We start from the raw sequence: 22,980 nt of genomic DNA on the forward strand, positions 1-22,980 counted from the left end.
AGATGGACCTTTAGGGTCACCTAAATTAATCTAAGGCAGACACGTTACTAGGATACCTCAGTAGATTTGGAACTGGACTACTCCTTAGCAAGGACAGGGGATAATGTTTATTTGTGAATAATTTACCCTAGTTAACAATGTGCACATACTCTCTTTAGAAGCTGAGCACCAGCACAGGATGAAACACTCACTGAAGGTATAATGCCAACAAGCATCAACAGTAGCAATCCCTTATAATGAGGCATATGGCCTTAATCTAATGTATTTTGTTACCAGGGGAAATCTTCCTGCAGAATTAGTATCAATTTCTGTGATCGGCTGGTTAACTTCAAGTAGCACTTAGCCCAGTTTGAAACTCTCAGAGCAACTTATAAATGGGCACAATGTCACCTTAAAAATATGCAGAATGCAGGTATGACACAGAATCTACATCCAAGCACCATTAGCAGATCCTTGTCTAAAAACATTTTGTTCAAAATCACAGCATTCCACACAGGTCTGATATGCCAATGCTAACGGGACATCTTCTCCCTATGCTAGCTATGAGCTGGACTAGCACTGAAAATCCAAAATTAGCTTCATGCCACCACTGTGCAGTTATGTAAGACATGGTTTTTTGGCTCTTATGAATCAAGATTAGGGAAGAAACAATATAATAATGATAATTCTAGCCCTGAGCACTCTCCCTATGAGACATCTGCAGATATTTTGCCAAATTAATTCCATGACCTCGCTGGATTTCTTGCAGAAAAGCTCAGTCAGATGAGGAAGCCCTTCTACCCCAGTGGAGGTCAGCATAACATTTCTGCTGATAATAGACCCAATCAGGCAGCCCATACTCAAGAATAGTCCCACTGAAATTCAAGATACAGCCTTCAATTACACAATCACATAATACCACTGCTGTCAGATCTCCAGCATAGCCTGGACAGCATGCATTGAATGACAGAATGTGAAATGGGTTTGTAAGTAAGTTACTACAACAGAAGTATGGAGGAAAGCAATTGCACTGTGTATGGCCATCTGTCAAGCAAAATTTACATATGAACTTTCTGTATGGAAGGCAGATGAAACAAACACTTCTTAAAATAAATTACACTGTATATAAATATTATGTAATGTGTCTTTTTAATCTTCGCTGTTCTTTGACTAGATCCTAACCTCAATCAGGATCTGATCAAAAGTCCACTAAAGTCAATGGGAGTGTTTCCATTGATTTCACTGAACCGTGTTGGATTAGGATCGGACTACTTATAGGCCAGCCTATGCATTGAATGACTTCAGACTGGGGTTTGTTAACTATATGCCCTGCTTCCTTCCTTTAAGTAGCATCAAAATTGTGCAATGACGGTAACCTTTTTCTCTCACACCAATTATCTGGAATAACTTCAAACTTTAGAGGTCACCACAGGATAACCATGGTCACCTTCTGACCTGAGGTTGACTCCCTAAAAGGCAAAATGTGTCCAAGCATAGATGCAATATTCATCAGGATGAAGGTGTGCCCTGAATTCCCTAACAGCTATAAACAAGAATCTCCGGTAGATAGAATACTAAGAAGACATTACTTTAAGGTTGTGGTTATGAAAGTATGTACTGCTGTTGCTAAGCTATTGCAGGATAAATTTAGACACAGCCTGAGAAAACTGGGCAGCTGGGGGAGGGAGAGCGAACCAATTTCGCTGAATATCCAACAGACACATGGCTTTCTATGGAAAATGCATACTGAAAATCACGTCATGATTCTTAATTTGACCATCTCCAAATACGTTCCTTTCACAAAACAAATGGGGGGAACCTCTTCGTAATGATGATTCTTACCCACCTGTAAGACTCTCTTCTAGGTTGAGAATAAGGGGGCATCTAGAATGATACATTGTCTACATAAGCCCCCAAGGCAGAGACCAGATTACACAGATGTCTGCCCAGGACAAGAGACTTGCATCTATCTATCAGCAGCAGATTCATGATACTCTGTCCTGTGTTTATATGCGATTTTATCAAAGGCCACATATGTATCCTCAACTGCATGGGCAAAAGGCTAAAATCTTGGAGGATGCCACATGAAATCACTTGAAATGTCACTCATTACTGATTGACCCTGGTTGACTGATACCACCAGTTGACCTGTCAAGTTCCCAGTAGAGCCATGGGAGAGCAGTCTCAGACAAGTCTGCAACACCCATTAGCCACTATGGGTATGGCTAAACTTTGATCTGGAAGCGTGATTCCCAGCTTCAGGAGACATACCTGCGCAAATTCTCATCCAGCTAGTGTGCTGAAAATGAGGGTAGCCAAGGTAGTGCAAGCAACACGATAGGCTAGTTGGCCCAGTGTGTGCCTGGGGTCTTGGATGGGCATGTACTTGGGGAAGCTAGCCTGCCCCTGCCCCTCATACTGCCACAGCTACACTCTTTCAGTGCACTGGCTGGATGAGAGCTAGCACAAGTATGTCTTCTCAAGCTGGGAATTACAGCGCCAGCTTGAAGTGTAGATATACTCTAAAGCAATGCCCCAATGCCCCGTGGCCAATCAAGAGTTACTGAGAGGTCAGCAGGACTGTAATAGGTAACTGACTCAAAATTTAAAGCCAGTGGATCACTAATGGTCCTTACAAGCATAGTCTCACCTTCCATCAATGGGCCTAAACACATGGGGGAAACTTCCAGTGTGTCTGGTATTGAGCTACAACTAGAACTTAAAATCCACCAATCTCTCAAATCACATTCCCTCTAATGGGACAGGTTGAGACAGGGTGGAAATTGGCAAGCGATGGTTTGAAGAGATGACTTTTTGAGGAAGAGGTGGACCTCTAAGCATTGGAGGATCTTGAGCACCATCTCCTTACTAAGGCATTTTGAAGACCAGTTATTTTCATATCACAGCTGCACACACTAGCTTTAAGCAGCCCGGACAGGGTAAGGTGATATTTGCAGGTGGTAGAGTGACAGGATAGTCTGTTCCTTAAGGGCAGTATTGCCTACTGCGCAGTCCTCCCTGTCACACAGCATGGCCCTTTAAGAGGTGAGGAAATATGAAGACAGAGGAAAGAGGCCCTGGAAAGAAGCAACATTTAGAAGGAATCCTTTTGCTATGTCTTTAAGGGTCTGGGACCTGGAGCCTTACAGAGAAGATGGGGCAAGGCTCTGCTCTCACCCAGCCAATAAAGAATGAGCTGGAAGAAGGGGCCAACATAAATTATGCCTCCTTCCTTCATACCAGGGCAGATGCCTGTAAAAAGGCTCCTGCAGGCCCCTGAATTAACAAGAAGAGGATAGTACAGGGGAAGTTCTGCCTGCTGAACTCTCCCAGGCTGAGTGTGGAAGGACTGATCAGTAAATGGGCCAGCAGGAGGAGAAGCTGCCTGAGACTCTACAGCTGGCCTAATGCACAACACCAGCTCCAAGGGGAAGAGCTAGGAGGTTCCTGTCTTAAGGAGAGGAATTGCCCAAAGTACAGACCAGCTCCGCGTGTAGGGCTGGGACCTCTGGAACAGGAGAAGAAACTAACCACGACACTTACATGGACCCAGGCTGAGCAGCAAAATAAGTGAGTTACCCTCTGTAGAATAAGTGAATAAACAAAATGTTGCAGAGAGGAGTTGAACTAATCTGGTCCAGGTAATCGTCTGGGGTGCCAAGTGCAATGCACCTGCAGTGCCCCAACACGTCCAAGGGGGGCAGTGCTGGAGAGGGATGCATATGACAGGAAAAAACCTTACAACTATGGCCCATCGGCATTCGAAACCACATCAAAACCTGCCGGAGAAACAGTTCATTGGAGCCAGAGACTCTTCCTGTCGAAGGGCAATTACTGGACTAACCAATGAGTTTATTCCCAGTACAGTAAGCACAGTTTAGTCAGCTACATAATGCTGCATATGGAATACACAGTGCTCCTCAGTGCACACAGTATATTTTAACAATATTTCTTTTCATACTCATTGACACAAGATGGGCATTAAACCAAAACATTGTGGAAATTATCTGGCTGGATTATCAAACCTCATTTTACAAAGATGGATAACTACAGATCTATACTAAAAGATGCCGAACCATTACTTTACATTGTGAGTACAACGTCTGCTCTGTTCCATATTATTACAGCAGCTACAAATGCCTCAATAGAGCTAATAATGTAAGCCATTATGAAATGTTTTAGCCTTATTTGGAAAAGATGTACAGGCTTTTCTAGTTGTTGTTGTTCAATGACCTCCCACTAGATACACATATACACACACAAGATCATCAGACTGAATCTGATTCTGCTTTGACTTCCACTGGTATAAATTAGGAACGAATCTAGTAAAATCAATGGAGTTAACCCAATGAGAAAGTAGAATCAAGATCTTTACATTTTTCAGATGCCTACCAGGTAATTCTCATTGACAGCTCTTACCATAAAAGAGATTACTGAGATTACTCTCACCCCTGGATAAAAAAGAGTAAACAATTAAGGCGAATGTTCAATGTCTGCAAAAACAGCCAGTTTTATATTAATTCTCTTTTTATACAGTCAAGTTATTTTTGTCTTAGTAAGCAGGCATTTAAGTGAGAAAGCCATCAAGCTGTAGATCAAAACTACTCTCCTCGTGCCAACAGTCAGCTTAACATACTTTTTTTATTTATGCATTGTTTTACCTTTTGTTCCCTTTCCCCACTAGGAAAGTATTTGGAGTCGATAAGATCTTCATGCATCATTTCTTACTGGGGACTGTCAAATCACCGTTTATGTCTGTCTGAACTTTACCTTCACTACCTTTTTATAGGCCCACACTGAATTTCTTTCCTACCTTGTGTAAGTAATTGTAGATTTCGGACTTCTTCTCTCACTTTCAGCTGAAGCACCTGCTGCAAAATGTGCTGTCGTAGGCTCTCCTGGGCAATCCCCATTCGTTCAAGTTTCTTGTCAGTAAGCCTCAGCAATGCACGGCCTGGATCCAAAAGTAAAAAGAAGAAAATCATCCAAGGATTTCCATTGATGTAATAACCTCATTCTAGCAAATAAACCTCATTCTGCTGCATTAAAATCCTCAGCTGTGAAACAATGTGATTCATAATGGGATATATCTAAATGCAAAAAGGATACTTGACTTGGTGAGTCAATTACTTTCCACTCCAGAAATCCATGTTCAGAATTTTAGCTTTACATCATCAGTGAAAATTTGGCAAGTTCAACCTGTATTAGGCATGTTGAAGTATCATAGTTTGTAATAGGCTCAGACTGGCCTATAGGATAACAACAAAATTTCCCTCGATACTTCTGAACAGCCTCACCATCCCCTGCCCTCCTAAGATCCCTTTGAACAGCAACAGACTGAGTACAGATGCAACTGAATTAAGGATCTGAATCCTGGGCTGGCAGCATGCCTCATGTTGGCATTTATTGCCAGTGTATTATGATGTCATGGTCTGAGATAGCCCATAATGCAGAGCATGCTAAATTCACACACATAAGACTGTTAGCTCTTCCAGACAGGGACTGAATCGTCTTGTGTTATTACAGTGCCTAGCACAATGGGACTCTGATCTGGTCTTTTGGACTCCACTGTAATATAAATGCTAAATTAAGAGACAGCAAATAGCAGGATCAAGATGACAGAACATGGTGATAGGACAAGCACTAAGGCACCCCTTGTCCACCAGAGAATCACAGCATGAAGCAACTCCTTGAAGCAGTGCTTCCAAACCCTTTATCTTAGGGGAGGAAAAGCCTTCCTGATTCTTTAGCCCCCAAAGCATTGGTGCTGGTGGTTAGGCCCAGCCACAAGCCCCACAGCCTGCTGAAGCCTATCTTCTCTCCTTTCCAAAGAGGCCCTTGCCTCTCCTGTTCAGTGCTAGTATGTAAGCACCAAGTCACACTGGGACTAGAGTGATTTGCATTGGCAGAAAATCTGGCGTAGGATGTTTGTTTAACGTGAACTCAGCCCTTTGCCTCTCTCTACAGTCAGGTTCATTTAATTTCTAGTTTGACTGAATTGTGTGTCTTTTAATCATTAAATCTGCATCTTTGGGTTCCATTTGTCATATCAATATCATTATCAGCATCATCGACAGAGGAACACAGTATATACATATAGCTTTCTCAGGTAGAGAATGACAATAATTCATGTACTTTGTCTCAGTTTTGTGGCGGCACTCCGTGGCACTATGCCTGATAACCCCTTGTCCAGTAAACCTTTCTGTGAAATGATAAACCAGAGGAACTCTGTTGGTTAATGTAATATCAAAATATGCAAATTAGTGTCTTACAGATCAATGCCAGCCATCAAATTCCCCCAGTGAAAGAGACAGTAATAATGACTTCAATTGTTATAGCACATTATCACATCAAGACATCTCAAAGCAATTTACAAAGGATGTACACCAGTCTAAGAATGCAGTCTGCAATGCCACCAATGTAGCAATTGAAAGTAAGCAAAAATTAAAGTCCTCAGTGAAAAAAGTGCCAGCCTCCCTGTCAACTTTGGGCAGAGAGTTACAGGATGTAATAATGTGTCAGGACAGAAGGAGGCCATGTGGCTCCTCCAGTTCTGTCCATCTACCTGGCCAACAGTTACAGCTTTTAATATCTTTCTTCTAGACATTTATTTCTCATTTGAGTACATTTCCTACCTCAGCCAGCAGTGTACTTGGACCTTTACTAGGAACAAAACAAAGGGAATGATCTCTGCCCCAAAGAGCTTACATCCTTCACAAAGATCAGACCTAGAGACCAGATAGTAGAATTAATTTAGACCACCCCCCTTTTAGTTTATTTACTATTTCAGTAATGGATCAGTGACAGCATTTTTTCCTAAAATGATTTAGGAGAATGAGCCAGATGAGGAGCTGTTTGCTGGTGGGCCTGTTGCAAAGGAGAGCAGGTGTCACAGCACTGAAGCAAAGGAACATCACAAGCCAGAAGAGGCAATGGTGGGAAACCAGGAGTGAAGCTGGATTTTGCAACCAGGAAGAGAAGGAGCTGATTCCCACTTTGGGTGACAGTATGTTGTTAAAAACTTCTTTTTATTGTGGTGGTAATTTACAGTTATTATTTTCCTAAGCAAGTATTTGATGCTACTTTGTATTATTAGTCTATTATTTATATTATTGTTCCTCCTAAATTTTCTGGGTTTTTACCTTTATAAAGGTGAATTAGAAAAAGAAATAAAGAGAGAAATAAGAAGTGATTTATCAGTTAAGTGGACAGAATTGAGAGGGAAGTGGTAAGAAATGAGAGCAGACATGTAGGCAGGGCACATTTGTATAAGGCCTTCATAAAGACTATGAAAAAGCTCAGGATTTTTATTAATACAGTAAGATGAAGCCAGGGTAAGGGTGTGACATGATTTGAACTCTGGGCAGGAAAGATTAATTTTATCTCCTGCATTCAATACACAATGTACATATGTAGATCAATACCTAATATTCAGTACACATATTGAGTGGGCACAGCTGCTACCTCATAAGGAGGAACAGATCTATGTAGGCTGTTTGGACATACTCAGCTGCAATTCCTTGTACAATCGTGCAGTCCTAATACAGGCAGAATTCCCGCTGACTGAGATGAGTGCACAATCTACTGCCTCCAGCTCAATAACTCTGTGGCGCGGGACACACTAAGATGCCTAAATTATCCAGGTGACTAATTAGTTTAAATTCACAAACTGTACCACATAATTTGAAAAGTGATTGTTGACATGATATGATGAATATTCCTGCTTAATTGATAGTAATGTGCTTCCCTAGTTTTTGTGCAGAGCAAATGTTACACAAACTGTGCCCAGACTTACCTCATTAGCTTCAGAAACATGTTTGCAAATCTGGTTCTACTTAAAGAATCCAATCACAGCCTTTCACTCTGCCTGTGTGGGCTAGTGTTAGCTCCTTCCAAACTCAGCACGTAAGAACAAGCCTCTTGTGCCAGCACGGATTAGTTGGAGGTGGCTCACATCACAGAGCAGCCTTTGGGCTGCATGAGCTTTCATTTAAGGTTAGTTCCTAGTTTCCCTTGCCAAGACAGCCTTAAAAACAGCCCTTCCACCTGATGTAAAGGCTTTTAAACAAATTGTAAGGAACAAGCCTCTGACTCCACTTCTGCAGCAGGAAGCTGAGAAAGGAGAATTAAAAAAATGTAAAGTGAGACGGTTAACTTAGGGGCACAATCAAAAGAACCATTTTTTATTAATCCTTCTCCCCAGTTCTTAGGTCCTGCCCTGGACTCAGTGGTATGATCACAGTGGACAGGAATGGGTCACCTATGGGGAAAGGAAGAGGAAATTGCTCCATAGGCCTACCCCAAACACTAACGCTGGCTCTACTTGATGATAGTTTCAGCACTGTCTGAGGCTGGGACTGAACAGCTGCTGCTTGTGCAGGCAGCTGGAAAGTTGCAAGTTTCACTTGCTTTAATATTGACCATGGCAACTGCACGTGAGCTATGGAATATCACCAGTGTATCAGTGGAGACCTGCTCCACCAAACCACCCTAATGCCCTGTAGATAATCAAGCTACCATCACTCCTTCTAGGAGAAGTTGTAAGATACCACCTGTCACTACCTGCTCATGTGAGGAGCAGCTTCCAGATAGGAAGCCACCTAAAGGAGATTCCATGAAGTGCTGGGGATGGGAAAGCAAAGGGTACAAATGGATCAGTGGTTGAAGTAGATAGATCAATGAATTGTGGGGGGGGGGGGAAGGGAGCGGGGGAGGGCAAAGAAGGGGAAATAAAGAATTAATAGATTTGGGGGATGAAACTACTACACCCAGGGAATGTTCCATGTGTTTGATTGAGAGAAAATTGTTTTGACAGAACTGTACAACAAGATGCTTCTGTCCCCATCATAGTAACCCTGCAAGGAGTTGTAAAGGGTAGCTACTGTTGGGGCATCAGGACAGGTGTGGCTCATTAGACTCCACCTTGAATATAAGCAAGTGGGAGTAGCTCTTTGGAGAAAAGAGTAGGCCTGGAGGATCAGGCAAGCTTGAGGAGAAGGAATGGCTTGTACATCATGTTATTCAAAAACTAACATAGCATATAAAATCTTATCAAGGAGGGGATGACGTTCTGACTCTTAACAGTATGTGCTTTGTTGGACTTGGATGAGGGTCCAAGCACCTTGTTGAAGTTTTCACAGCATTACACTGAGCCCTACTTGCTGGTTAACCTGCAATTATAATCAATAAATTAACATGTAAAGAAAGAAATTTGCTTACTTAATCTGGATCCTGTGTCTTCAAGTCATGTCTACTTCATGTACTGACAAGATTACGTTTTAGGTTTTGTTAGTACTGCCAATATGGCTATGGAAGAACGTGCTAATAAAGTTTGCGGATGACACGAAGCTGGGGGGTATTGCTAACACGGAGAAGGACAGGGATACTATTCAGGAAGATCTGAACCACCTTGTAAACTGGAGTAATAGAAATAGGATGAAATACAATAGTGAAAAGTGCAAGGTCATGCATTTAGGAATTAATAATAAGAATTTTGGATATACGTTGGGGGCGCATCAGTTGGAAGCGACGGAGGAGGAGAAGGACCTTGGGGTACTGGTTGATAGCAGGATGACTATGAGTCGCCAATGTGATACGGCTGTTAAAAAAGCAAATGCGATTTTGGGATGCATCAGGCGGGGTATTTCCTGCAAGGATAAGGAGGTGTTAGTACCGTTATATAAGGCGTTGGTGATCCCATCTGGAATACTGTGTGCAGTTCTGGTGTCCCATGTTCAAGAAGGATGAATTCAAACTGGAACAGGTTCAGAGACGGGCTACAAGGATGATCCAAGGAATGGAAAAACTGCCTTATGAAAGGAGACTCAAAGAGCTTGGCTTGTTTAGCCTGGCCAAAAGAAGGCTGCGGGGGGATATGCTTGCTCTATATAAATATATCAGGGGGGTTAACGTTAGGGAGGGAGAGGAATTATTTAAGTTTAGTACTAATGTAGGCATGAGGACGAATGGGTATAAACTGGATATTAGGAAGTTTAGACTTGAAATTAGACGAAAGTTTCTAACCATTAGGGGAGTGAAGATCTGGAACAGCCTTCCGAGGGAAGTAGTAGGGGCAAAAGACTTTCCTGGCTTTAAGACAAAGCTTGATATGTATATGGAGGGGATGTTATGATAGGATCGTTAATTTGGGCAATTGATCTTGGATTACCACCAGACAGGTCTGCTCAATGGTCTGCGGGGAGATGTTGGATGGGATGGGAACTGAGTTACTGCAGAGAATTCCTTCTTGGGTGTTGGCTGGTGAGTCTTGCCCACATGCTCAGGGTTTAGCTGATCGCTATATTTGGGGTCGGGAAGGAATTTTCCTCCAGGGCGGATTGGCAGGAGCCCTGGAGGTTTTTCGCCTTCCCCTGCAGCGTGGGGCACGGGTCGCTTGCTGGTGGTTTCTCTGCAGCTTGAGGTCTTCAAACCAATTTTGAGGATTTCAATAACTCGGTCCTGGGTTAGGGGTTGTTATAAAATTTGATGGGTGGGGTTCTGTGGCCTGCCTTGTGCAGGAGGTCAGACTAGATGATCATACTGGTCCCTTCTGACCTATGAGTCTGTGAGACCTTGTTTCTCCAAAACACTTTTCTTAAAATCACAAATTTTTCTATTAGACCTTCCAACACCACCTCTGGCACCCAAAGAGAATATCAACATGAATTAAAAGAAAACTAAGTAATAGAACAAGTTGATTTTTTTATTTTTGCCAAAGTTTTTCAAAATTAAAAACCCAGAAAGAAAATGAAAATTTTGTGAACTTGTTTTTCCTAGGTTTTTGACCAGATCTACTAAATAATCAACAATAAACCTGTCAAATTTATTAACACAAATGACCTTTCCTCTCGTGTTAGTGTTGTCTCTCTCACAATCCTCATGTATTTCAGATATAATGATCTGTCATTTTTCTCTATTCTTGTTCTTATTTAGGGGCTAATCCTGCAAGGTTTAGCATGTCCTTGACTCTCAATCGGTCTGTTGGAATTCAGGATGCTAAATACCTCAAACGATTGGACTTTTTGGTCGCGTTGGGATAAAGCGCTAGTCACTGTGAGTAAGATTATGTCAGAAATGATTCCACTGACTAGTTGTGGAGTAAGGTACTCCCCAGTGCAAATTATATCAGAATCTGACCCTTAGATTATAAGTGGCCAGGGACCTTGTCTTGTCTCTCTGTTTGCTCATGAAGTATCAAGCACACCCTATGGAGCTAGATTCCTTTCTACCCAGATATCACCAAAATAGCCCTCTAAATTCTGATAGCAAAATAATTTCAAATTAGTTACAACTGAAGAGGCAGAAAGAACACAGCTTGACTTACAGATCCTAAAGAAGAATTTGCAGAAGTACCAATGGACGAAAACAATAATATTTTTTAAATTTAAAAAACAGGATCAATTTTATCCAAAATTACTGAACACAGAATGGGACCTCATAATGTTTCTTTTACAGAATCACTAAAAAAATATATTTTACAATCAGAATTAAAAAGCAGGAATGTATTCTTATCTTTTCCCTAATAGAAACTATCTCCTTGCCAGGTAGCTCACAAATGGACAAGATACCTAATTATCTTTCAAAATCGACATTAGTGACAAAGAATCTTCTCAAGAAGTAGGCAGTCCTGATTTCCAGCCCCTGCTCTCAATCTGGAGAGTCAGTGATTCCTCTTTCAGGAGGTGCCCTAAGAGACTGCTTTCCAAAAAGGCACTTGTAAACCTGTACTGTACCTTATTTTAATCACATTTTGAATTAATTGCTCTTGGACTCAAGAGCCATAGATGATTCCAACAGAACATTATTCTAAGTCAATAACACAATTCTGTGCAGAAAAGGACAGGGTTAATGAGAAATTGTACATCATGATTACTGGAAGTGGTTCAGTAAGTAATTTACTGTACTGATGGGAACTATATTGATTCCTTACAAGTCTTGGGTAAAGACTGTTCGCCAGTCCTGTTTTTCAGTTGAACATATTCAAGACCTGATGTTTTTAATAGGAGGAAATAGTAATAACTTGAATTCCCATCTGAAATATAAATTCAGGTGCAAATCATATTACACTGCTTTTCAAATGTGCTGCAAAATTTGAGACAACCATTTTAGTGCTCTCAGGAAGGACCAAACAGGACCCATAAAGCAAATTAAGGATAAATTTATACCTTTAGCAGACAGTCTATAAATCCACATTATCTGGTGTATATATATTTGCCAAGCTACTTCCTGGTTATACAAAATTAAATATATTTAAGCACCGAAGACATGTAATAATGGACTTTTATTACACTGCACACATCATATTTTTCAAGCAATGAATTCCAGCACTATTGCTTGATTGTATGTATCTAGTAGATTTATGGTACCCATATCAAATAAACAACCTTCAAGGTCTTTTCTATTTGTGACAGGTAAAGTGAATCTGTCGACACCTTTGATTTTATCTGCCATCAGCCAGATACATTGTTCTTCAATTCCTTGTTAATCTAATGTTGCTCAGTAGGCAGCCACTAATTATGCATTACATTTCTCATTTCTTTATTAATTGTAAAGAATCACATTACAGCGTCCCTACTGGCAAAGAGAGTAAACACACATCCATATATTAAAATGTACAGTGAATACGTAGAAAAAAATAGGAATGGACAAGACAATTTGGATACTATTAGAACTGATTTAACCCTTTGAACAAAACTCAAAACAAAACCTTTTCTGGAGTTTCTAAAAAAGTCTAAAAAACCCAAGTCCTATGTTCTGCTAGAAGGAGAAATATTTAAATACTACAAAAAACCCCACACTGCTTTCTTGGAATATCCAATCCAGCCAGCATTGGAAACCACAACAGAAAACTTGTTCTTTTGAGAATTCTAGCCAGATTTCTAAACCAAAAGAGGTTATGAGGTTTTGTCTGAAAATAGATGTAGGTAAGTATTCAAAAAAGAGAGGGAAAACCCCCTGGAACAGATGTGAATGTAAACCAGACCCCTATTTAATTAAGTGAGAGACGTACACCTGCTCCCACTGTGAGTGCATATGTAGTTATTTATTAATCCCCTTCGACTGCAAAACACAATCGAAGAGTCACATGACTGAGGGTCAAATTCTGCTCTGGGAACCCTGTACCCAGATCCAAGGGCAGAAGTCGGAACTAAATATTTTGTCACTTGGTATGAGTCATTCTGGCCATTTGCTCAAAAACTTTAGGCCTCTAACAAAACATTATTCTAGGTCATTAACCTTCTCCCTCTCATGTCTGCTAACTGATAAAATAAAAAAAGCCAAATCTTTTAGAGCTTTTTCCCCCTCCCCCTTAAATTTTCATAGTGTGGACCACATCTTAATAGAAATGTTATCTTAGGGACTGTTCTTTCACTCATGTGGGATAGTACAGACCACCTACCCCTCCCCATTCATCATTGTTCAATACCCATGTGGCAATTACAGCAAAGGCTTACACAGAAAAGTGATATTAGGAACATGTTTGATTTATTTTTTAGCTCCTTTCACTGCCAAATGGCTGGAAATCAAGAGGACCCACACCACGTGACAACACAGCCTTCTGCAGACCATTATCAAAAACTCTGTGGGTCATCCCTGGTCCTCATGGAGCACAGTTTGGGAACCTCCATTTTAAAGCATTAGATTTTCCCATCATTAGCACTTTAAAAGGAATGCAAAACTGAATCCTATTATAAACATGCTTTCATGCACCAACACTGGATAAATCCAGTTTGTATTATTAATATTCTCTGAAACTCCCCTCTCCTGCTCCAGACCCGTATCTCAGCACAGTTTTCAATAGTGCTTTTTCCCCCATGCCCCTGCATTAGTTTTACCTTCCTTTTTTATTAAAAATGAAACAGAGAGGTTTCATTTTAATATTCATGATGTTAATTAATATTAATAAAATGGCAAATTAAAAGCAGCATGGTCAGAGTTTAAGTACTACAAAAAGCTTCAGACTTCAGAATCAGCGCTTCCCCCTTCCCCAGTGGCATCAGTTAGATCTAGCACTGCCACTTCTCTTTTGGGGCTTGTAAGTGGCAGCCTAGCACCTATCAAGCTGAAAATGTGACCTCTGATGGGACCTCAGCCTATAGCATATGCTGATCATTTTTCAACCTAAGGGGGAAATAATTTTTCACTGTAAGAGCCAACTCCAGTCAGTCAATTTTGTGCACACTCTTATAGCTATGGATATTGATTTTTTTATCTATACTCTGAGTCTGACTCATCTCTTATTTGCATCATGTTATTCCAGACTTCAGTGGAGTTACTTCCAATTTTCACCACCCTAACTGAGAGGGGAATCAAGCAATCACAATCTTATTCTGCCACTCAGACTCCCATTGAGCAACACCTTATTCAAAGTTGTCCAATTGAAATCCATAGGACTATAGCACTTTCAGGGGCGAGGCACTAATCAAAGGATGAAGAGTTGGCAGATTTGAGTTGTGAGTGATCCAGAGCCTGTTTAAACTAGTAAAAGTGAGTCTGCTGGATTTGGCCGGCTTTGGATCAGCCTTTGCAAAGAAGAATCACAAAAATGATTCAGGCTACAAATAAAAGCCTTACACTGAGAGACTTACGGATTTCTATTTAGGGTTATCAAAAAGCAGATTGAGTGGTGACTTGATTACACTGTATAAGTATCCTCTTGGGGAGAAAAACACTGGGAACTAAAGGGCTCTTTAATCTAGCAAAGAAAGGCAGAACAAGAACTAATGACTGGCAGTTCAAGCCAGACATGTTCAAATGAGAAATTACACACAAATGTTTAACAGTGAGGGTAGTTAACCATTAGAACAAACTATCAAGAGAAGTGGTGGATTCTCCGTTGTTTGATACCTTCAAATCAAGACTGCCTTTCTATAAGATATGTTTTTGTTGAACACAAGTTATTGGAATCAGTTCAGGTGTAATTTGGTGAAATTCTATAGCCAGTGTTATGCAGGAGGTCACACAAGATAATCTAATGGTCCCTTCTAATCTTTAAAAAAAATCCCAAAAAGAAAAAAAAACAACAACCCCCCTCACTTATGAATCTGCAAGAGAAAGAACAAAAGCAAGAAAATGGGGTTGGGGGGGAGGAATTTGTGTATATAAAAATGAACACAAGAGGCCCTAGAGTTCAACAAAGATGCGCTCATTTGCAATCTGCCATTTTACATGAGTTTTCTTTCCAGTTTTATAAATCTAACGCAACAGTCAGTTCACAGTCTTCAAACAACTTCAAATTAGTAAACACCTCGGCTCTGCAAGAGGAGCTCTTAAAGTACATAGCTTTCAGTACAGCACACACATAGAAATGCACTTACATACATCATACAGTCTACATTTGAAAAGCAACCACACACTAAGGGTATATCTACACTGCAATTAGACACCTGTGGCGGGCCCATGGCAGCTGACTCAGGCTTGTGGGGCTCAGGCTAAGAGGCTGTTTAACTGTGGTGAAGATGTTCGGGCTCAGCCTGCAGCCCCAGCTCTGGGACCCTGTAAGCTGGAAGGATCCAAGAGTTTGGGCTGCAGCCAGCCTACCCCATAATTAAACAGCCTGTTAACCTCAGCCCTGTGAGCTGGAGTCAGCTGGCACGGACCAGCCAGCAGCCGCAGGTTTTTAATTGCAGTGTAGACATACCCTAGGAGACCTTTGTCAACGGGGGAGTTGATTCCAGTGAACCAGCCACTAAAAACAGAAATTAGATCGAGAGAAAAACAACTTGTAACTGATAAATGTATTTCTGTGTGTAACAAACTATGTAGATAGGTAAAATTAGAAATGATCTGCATAAAGATTTCACAGATCACACTAAGAACTGTAATCTAAATGTGCCAAAAGAACAAGGCAACACATTGCTAAAAACAATTAACATTAGAGACTAAAGATCTGTTAATGAGATACGGGGCCAAATACAGTCCTAGTGTAAATAGGAGCATATCTGATTTCCACTGCATTGCACCCACTTACATCAGAGCTGAAATAGGCCTGTAGAGATGCAAATAATTTTCCTATATTTTTAAGGAAACAGTACAAACACATGTATTTAATGTTTTCAGGGTCCTGACTATCCCAATAAAATAAATAAAATAATAAAAACTAATAAAGGTTTTTTCAGACCATAAATTCAGTGGAAAATCTCTATACTCAGACTGGGCCACATTCAACCTTGAGGCAATAACAAAATTGCTCGTTTCCCTCTAGTACATTAGTTTACACTCGCCACCTCAGTGTAGAAGTTAAAACATTTTATACTTGATTTTTAAAGTAAGATTCTTTTTATACATGAGTTACATTTTCTTGATTCTACATAATAAATGAACATTTTAGGTGCAGTGGTCTTGCATCAGCAGTATTCATATGCTTCTTAATATCGATTGGAAAAAGGCAAATATAGTGCCCATCTTTAAAAAAAGAGAAGGCGCACCCAGGGAACTACAGACCAGTCAGCCTTGCCTCAGTTCCTGGAAAAATCACGGGGCTGGTCTTCAAGGAAACCATTTTGAAGCACTTGGAGGAGAGGAAGGTGATCAGGGACAGTCAACATGAATTCACCAAGGACAAGTCATGCCTGACCAACTTGATTGCCTTCTCTGATGAGAACTGGCTCTGTGGATATGGGCAAAGCAGTGAACGTGATATATCTTGACTTTAGCAAAGCTTTCAATAGAGTCTCCAACAGTATTCTTGCCAGCAAATTAAAAAAGTATGGATTGGATGAATGGACTATAAAGGTGGATAGAAAGCTGACTAGACTGTCGAGCTCAACGTGTAGTGATCAATGGCTCCATGTCCAGTTCGCAGCTGGTATCAACCGGAGTGCCCCAAGGGTCGGTCCTGGGGCCAGTTTTGTTCAACATCTTTATTAATGTCCAGTTGGCAGCTGGTATCAACCGGAGTGCCCCAAGGGTCGGTCCTGGGGCCAGTTTTGTTCAACATCTTTATTAATGATCTGGATGATGGGATCAGAGTGACTAGACGTCCCGATAAAATCAAGACCGTCCCGATATCGATAGTTAGGAGTTTGTCACGTGTCCTGACTGATCTTTGGTTGGGACGCAATTTGTCCTGATATTTCGCTCTGCCGGCAGCACTCGGCTTTTTTTTTTTTTCTGCTAGCAGACCCCACTCGCCCATGTGTCCCGATATTTTCTCCCTCTCATCTGGTTCACCCTAGATGGGATGGATTGCACCCTCAGTAAATTCGCAGATGACATTAAGCTGGGGTGAGAGGTCGATATCCTGGAAGATAGGGATAGGGTCCAGAGTGACCTAGATAAATTGGAAGATTGAGCCAAAAGAAATATGATGAGGTTCAACAAGGACAAGTGCAGAGTCCTGCACTTAGGATGGAAGAATTCCACGCACCACTACAGGCTGGGGACTGACTGGCTAAGCAGCAGTTCTGCAGAAAAGGACCTGGGGATTACAGTGGATGAGAAACTGGATATGAGTCAGCAGTGAGCCCTTGTTGCCAAGAAGGCTAACGGCATATTGGGATGCATTAGGAATATTGCCAGCAGATCGAAGGAAGTGATTATTCCCCTCTATTCAGCACTGATGAGGCCACATCTGGAGTATTGTGTGCAGTTTTGGGCCCCCCACTACAGAAAGGATGTGGACAAATTGGAGAGAGTCCAGCGGAGGGCAATGAAAATGATCGGGGGGCTGGAGCACATGACTTATGAGGAGAGGCTGAGGGAACTGAGCTTGTTTAGTCTGCAGAAGAGAAGAGTAAGGGAGGATTTGATAGCAGCCTTCAACTACCTGTAGGGGGATTCCAAAGGGGATGGAGCTTGGCTGTTCTCAGTGGTGCCAGATGACAGAACAAGGAGTAATGGTCTCAAGTTGCAGTGGGAGAGGTCTAGGTTGGATATTAGGAAACACCACTTCACTAGGAGGGTGGTGAAGCACTGAAATTCGTTAACTAGGGAGGTGGTGGAATCTCTATCCTTAATGGTTTTTAAGGCCTGGTTTGACAAAGCCCTGGCTGGGATGATTTAGTTGATGTTGGTCCTGCTTTGAGCAGGGGGTTGGACTAGATGACCTTCTGAGGTCTCTTCCAATCCTAATCTTCTGTGATTCTATGATTTTCTATAATTCTATGGAACCTGAACTACTAAACATATTCAAAGAGAAAAGTCTGTATAACAGCAACAGAAATGAATAGAAAAATATTATAATAATTATAGTTGAAGCAGGAAGAGTCCTTTTTAGACATCTAGCCCATCTTGTAACATGTATTTAAGATACTGCATATGATCCACACAATACTATAGGCATTCCGTGATTAATACACTTTCTTAAAGTCCTGTTTACTGAATCCTTTTTATCCTGTTCTCCTCACCTGTCGTTTCTCCAACTCCTTCCTTCCTGATACAGTTGCTTTGTGTATTCTTTGTCCTGTCTATCTTTGCCTATTATGCTCTTTGAGAATAGGGATATATTGTACACCATCGACAGGTACCAATGTTGAGGGTGAAATTCAGTCCATGCCCAAAAAGCCAAAGTAATCAGTCTCTGTGCAGGTGACACATCGAAGGATTACAGAGGTGAAGATCTTCCCCCACTCATGGATCCACTAGCTATTTTTCTAGCCCATAGATGGAATATCAAGCTACAGTCCCTTCACTCCAATTGCATGAGGTGTTGGGGCTAGTTATTCCTTGCCTGGCCTGCCTTAGCCTGTCCCCTTGTGACTCTTCCATGCCAGGGATGGCTCGAGACTGCTTCTGCTGAATGCACAGATGTGTAGTCACCCCGGCACACACACACACACACACACACACACACACACACACACACACACACACACACACTGCCCTCGTGCCCCTTCACAGCTACTATGTGGTTTTCAAATGGTGTGGAGGACATTGCATAGGGTCCATTTATAATACTATACGAATCTTTTTAATTAAAAATAATAATAATATAGATTATCACAATCACTGGAAACCTCTGCTGTCTGGGTTACAATAAAGTTAGCAAGGTCACAATTAGCAGTTAGTGAGCAGTAGAGTCTTACATTATTTGTTTATCAATATAATCAATTGAATTGTACAAGCTGTGGGAAAAAGGGAAGTGAAAAAACATTGACTAGATGAAACTTTGTTTGAAATTGTGAATATACCAATGCAAGTCATGTACGGCATCACTCAGACAAAGTGTCCAGAGATTGGATTTTTATAAAAGGAAATGTTACAGCTAGCAAGGCCAGAGGGGGAGAGGGATGAAAGATGTTAGGCGTGTAAAACCCTGGGCTTTCATCTCTGGAATTTAAGTTAACCCTTAGGAACTTACCATAGCATTGCTCTCTTTGAAAACAGACCTGGATTGCTCCGAGAATTCTATGAAAAGGTTACCAGAAGATGCAGATTCTCCTCCGTTGCCATCAGCACAGCAATATTATACAGTCACCACAACAGCACTAAATGGATTTTGTCTCCCCACAAGATCAGTTTTGTCAAGAATAAAACAGGATCATATCAAGAGGCAAAGAAATGGGGAGGTAGATTTCTCCTAACAAGGAGGTATTTATTCAGTGGCTCTATCAGTCCTATTTAGACTTTGCTTGTACAGTTTGTGAATGATCATTTGACAGATATTATTGGTTTCAGGCCAGATTCTGCTCTTAGTTACCCAGGGTAAAAATAGAGTAACTATTGATTTCAGTGTCTTTAACTAAGAACCTGGGATTTGGAGTCTGAGTGCAGATTCTGTGTTGTGCCTTTTTCGGAATAATTTTCTTGAATGACTTTTTAGACCCAGCACGTGGGTCGCAGCCCAGGCAGATGGGGCAAAGGTAGCTTTAATCAGCATTAACTTTGCATGTCCCTAATTCTGGACTACTTGCTGGGGCTGGTGTGGTTCCTAGCTTTGGTTAAAGGCTTAGCAACCCCAGAGCCTTGAACAATTGCCTACAAACTGCTCCACCGCTCAAAATAGCTCTATTGCAATCCACTCCAGCCACGGTAGATGCCATCAATTCACAAGCTTTTGAATAACCTCCTGCAGATTAAACCTATCTGATTGGTGTCTATGGTTTACTGTCAGTAAACTAAACTCAATATTCCAACAATGATTCTAGTCTAGCCCTCAAAATGTTTTGTAGAAAGTGATCGTATCCCTTGAAAAGAAATGAATGAAATATATTGCTTCCTGTAAAGTCTTTCACTGGTACTGTATGAACATGTAATTGCATGTTTATATAGTACAAGTGACTCCATTTCCGATTGGGATGGTTTATGCAATTCTTTTAATGTGGGAAGTTCATTGAGGTACAAAATGTATCCTGCACATCAGAGTTCTTGTACCAAGAAGTGTTAATGAAGTACAGTTTACTACATCTACTAAATCTTGCACAGGCTACTCCTGACTTTTTTCCTTCCAGATGGGTGATCATGCTGATGTAACAGCTCCAAACAATTTTTCCAAGTCTGGAGTAGCCTGGGCATGATTTACTAGGTGTTGTTTACTAAGAGTTTGCTTACATAAAGAATATGTAAATAATCGTTCTCTACCAAAAAATTCACTCTGGTGTTAAGATGGGATGAAAAGAACTATCCCTTCCCTCCTCCCCTTTTTTAAAAGAAGTTTGTTTCTTGTGAGAGTTCTGAGGAAAAGGAGGAATCTAGTTTACATCTCCTCTGATCATAAATTACCTTTTCTGACATCTGGAATTTGAGAACAAGTAGCAAATGCTCAGATACTGTAACTGACGGTTTAATGACAACTAACAATATCTCTGATAGGGGAATCAGATAAACAACAAAGCAGTCCTCAGACATATCTGGTGAAGAGTCAAAACATTCTTTATCTGACAGTGAAAAGAAAGCCAGGCATCCATCAACTCCAGCACAATAAAGAGTGGTCAGAATTCAACTAATTTCTAGTAATCTACTACTAAACACAGCCCATTGTGATCAATAAGTTAACTTATGTAACCTTTGATTTATATGCCACAATTAGTATTTTAAAAATAAGGAATAAAACTGAATTCTTTACAGTCCAAGCTGGTTACAGATAATTTAATTCAGTAGAGGACTGTGAATGTCCCAATGAGTGATAAAATTAAAGATTTTATTTAATATAAATTAGTTAGCTAAGCAAACAAGTATCCAATATAACCATACACTGCATTTATATTCACATCCTCACATGAAATGATGTATTCAGGAGTGATCCATCCCTGAATGAGGAGAATGAATATATAATCCTTTCTCTAACAATACCTTGATGGTGGATGGGCGCACCTATCTAAAATCAGCATACTATCCTTTTTATATTCATCTATAATAACCCCTTCCAATTAATTACCATTAAATCTACCTTTTCACCACAATTAAATATTTTCTACTTTCTCATTGGCTATTTAACATTAAGTATAATTTTAGTTAACATTTATGTAAATGCCACATCAATAACCATCAATATATTAAGGAGTCCAGTGGCACCTTAAAGACTAACAGATTTATTTGGGCATAAGCACAAAAACAATTCTTCATGTTAGTCTTAAAGGTGTCACCGGACTCCTTGTTGTTTTTGTGGATACAGACGAACATGGCAACCCTTCAATATATTAACATTTTATCTAAAACACTTGTAAAAACCAGTTACGACCAAAACATGTTTACAACATGACCTGGGATTATGTCTTAATTTATACTAACAAACTCAATTTTACCAGGACACACTTGACTATTGTCAAGCCATTGTGTAGGACATAGATTTTTGGGCCTACTTACATTTCAACACATTTCTATATAAAATAAACAAGCACCATCACTATAGGCTACAATTAGGACAAAATTTGAGAGGAACCTCCTAAACTGCACAAGACAATGTGCATGTACACTCATTGACGTTAGCAAAGCCACACACTCAAAAACTCAAATGAGCACTTGTTGAAATGCTGGCACTGGTGTCAGTTGTACAAATATTTATGACGTTAAGTGAACTAAAGAGTCTATTTTTAATCACATTTTTAACTGAGTAGTTTTATAACCCACATACATTGCTTACCAAGCAGACAGTTTTTGTAGTGGGGTTTTCTTTTTAACACACCACCATCTCAAAATGTCTATCTTCACCAGCTTGTGACTGAATAAACATTACACAACATGTGCAAAGGAAGTGATAAGTTGCTCTGTTAGTCTATAAGGTGCCACAGGATTCTTTGCTGCTATTAAGCTCTTAAAAGTCAGGAATGCTAGTGTTAAGCTTTCATGAGCAACCTCAACTCTATCTATAATACAGGCTTTAGTGACATGACCACATAACATTTCACAAATGATAACCTACAATTATCCTACGTTCTTCTACCACTTCAGAGACAAATAGATAGTGTATATCTTTTAGGTCTTTTTGTGTGCAAGAGTATACTAACACTATTTACAGTACATAAAAAATGTACCTACTACAGACTGAGCAGTAAAAAAATGAATTTTCAGGTGTTACATTTTCCATACACTGAGCAGATAATTTGCTTCCACGCTGAATGACTTCTTTTTTAAAAAAATAGATAAAGGGAAACAAAACAAGGGATAACACACTTAATGTTTTGATGAGAGCACACTGAGTTTTTCTGTAGCATTCTGCCTCATGTAAGTGCAATTGCCCTGCAGACAGGTATTCTCCTTATGTACAGAAAGGTGCACTACAGAGAAAATAAAGTCATAACAATTACATATATACACACAAATACCGTATATCCCTTGTTTTTTATTTATATATATATATTTTATAGGCAGTACAGTTAGTATCACCTATAATTAAGGCAGGGCCGGCTCAAGCAATTTCGCCGCCCCAAGCACAGCGGCACGCCGCTGCGGGCGCTCTGCCGCTTGCCGGTCCCACGGCTCCGGTGGACCTCCCGCAGGCTTCCCTGCAGGGGGTCCGGTGGTCCCGCAGCTCCGGTGGACCTCCCGCAGGGGTGCCGCCCCAAGCACGCGCTTGGCGCGCTGTGGCCTGGAGCCGGCCCTGAATTAAGGTTGCCTGACATT

General features: G+C 40.7%; 1 protein-coding gene across 4 annotated transcripts in view; it reads right to left on the bottom strand.

Annotated features, from left to right (window-relative positions):
• Positions 1-22,980, bottom strand: part of SAMD12 (sterile alpha motif domain containing 12) — a 267,266-nt gene that overhangs the window by 143,474 nt on the left and 100,812 nt on the right. For all 4 annotated transcript variants that reach the window (XM_050941346.1, XM_050941343.1, XM_050941345.1 and 1 more), the window contains exon 4: positions 4,793-4,933. In XM_050941346.1, the coding sequence (XP_050797303.1) occupies positions 4,793-4,933 (141 nt within the window). The remainder of the gene's footprint in view (positions 1-4,792; positions 4,934-22,980) is intronic.

This window comes from Gopherus flavomarginatus, chromosome 2, assembly GCF_025201925.1.
Source record: "Gopherus flavomarginatus isolate rGopFla2 chromosome 2, rGopFla2.mat.asm, whole genome shotgun sequence".
NCBI classification, from domain to species: domain Eukaryota; kingdom Metazoa; phylum Chordata; order Testudines; family Testudinidae; genus Gopherus; species Gopherus flavomarginatus.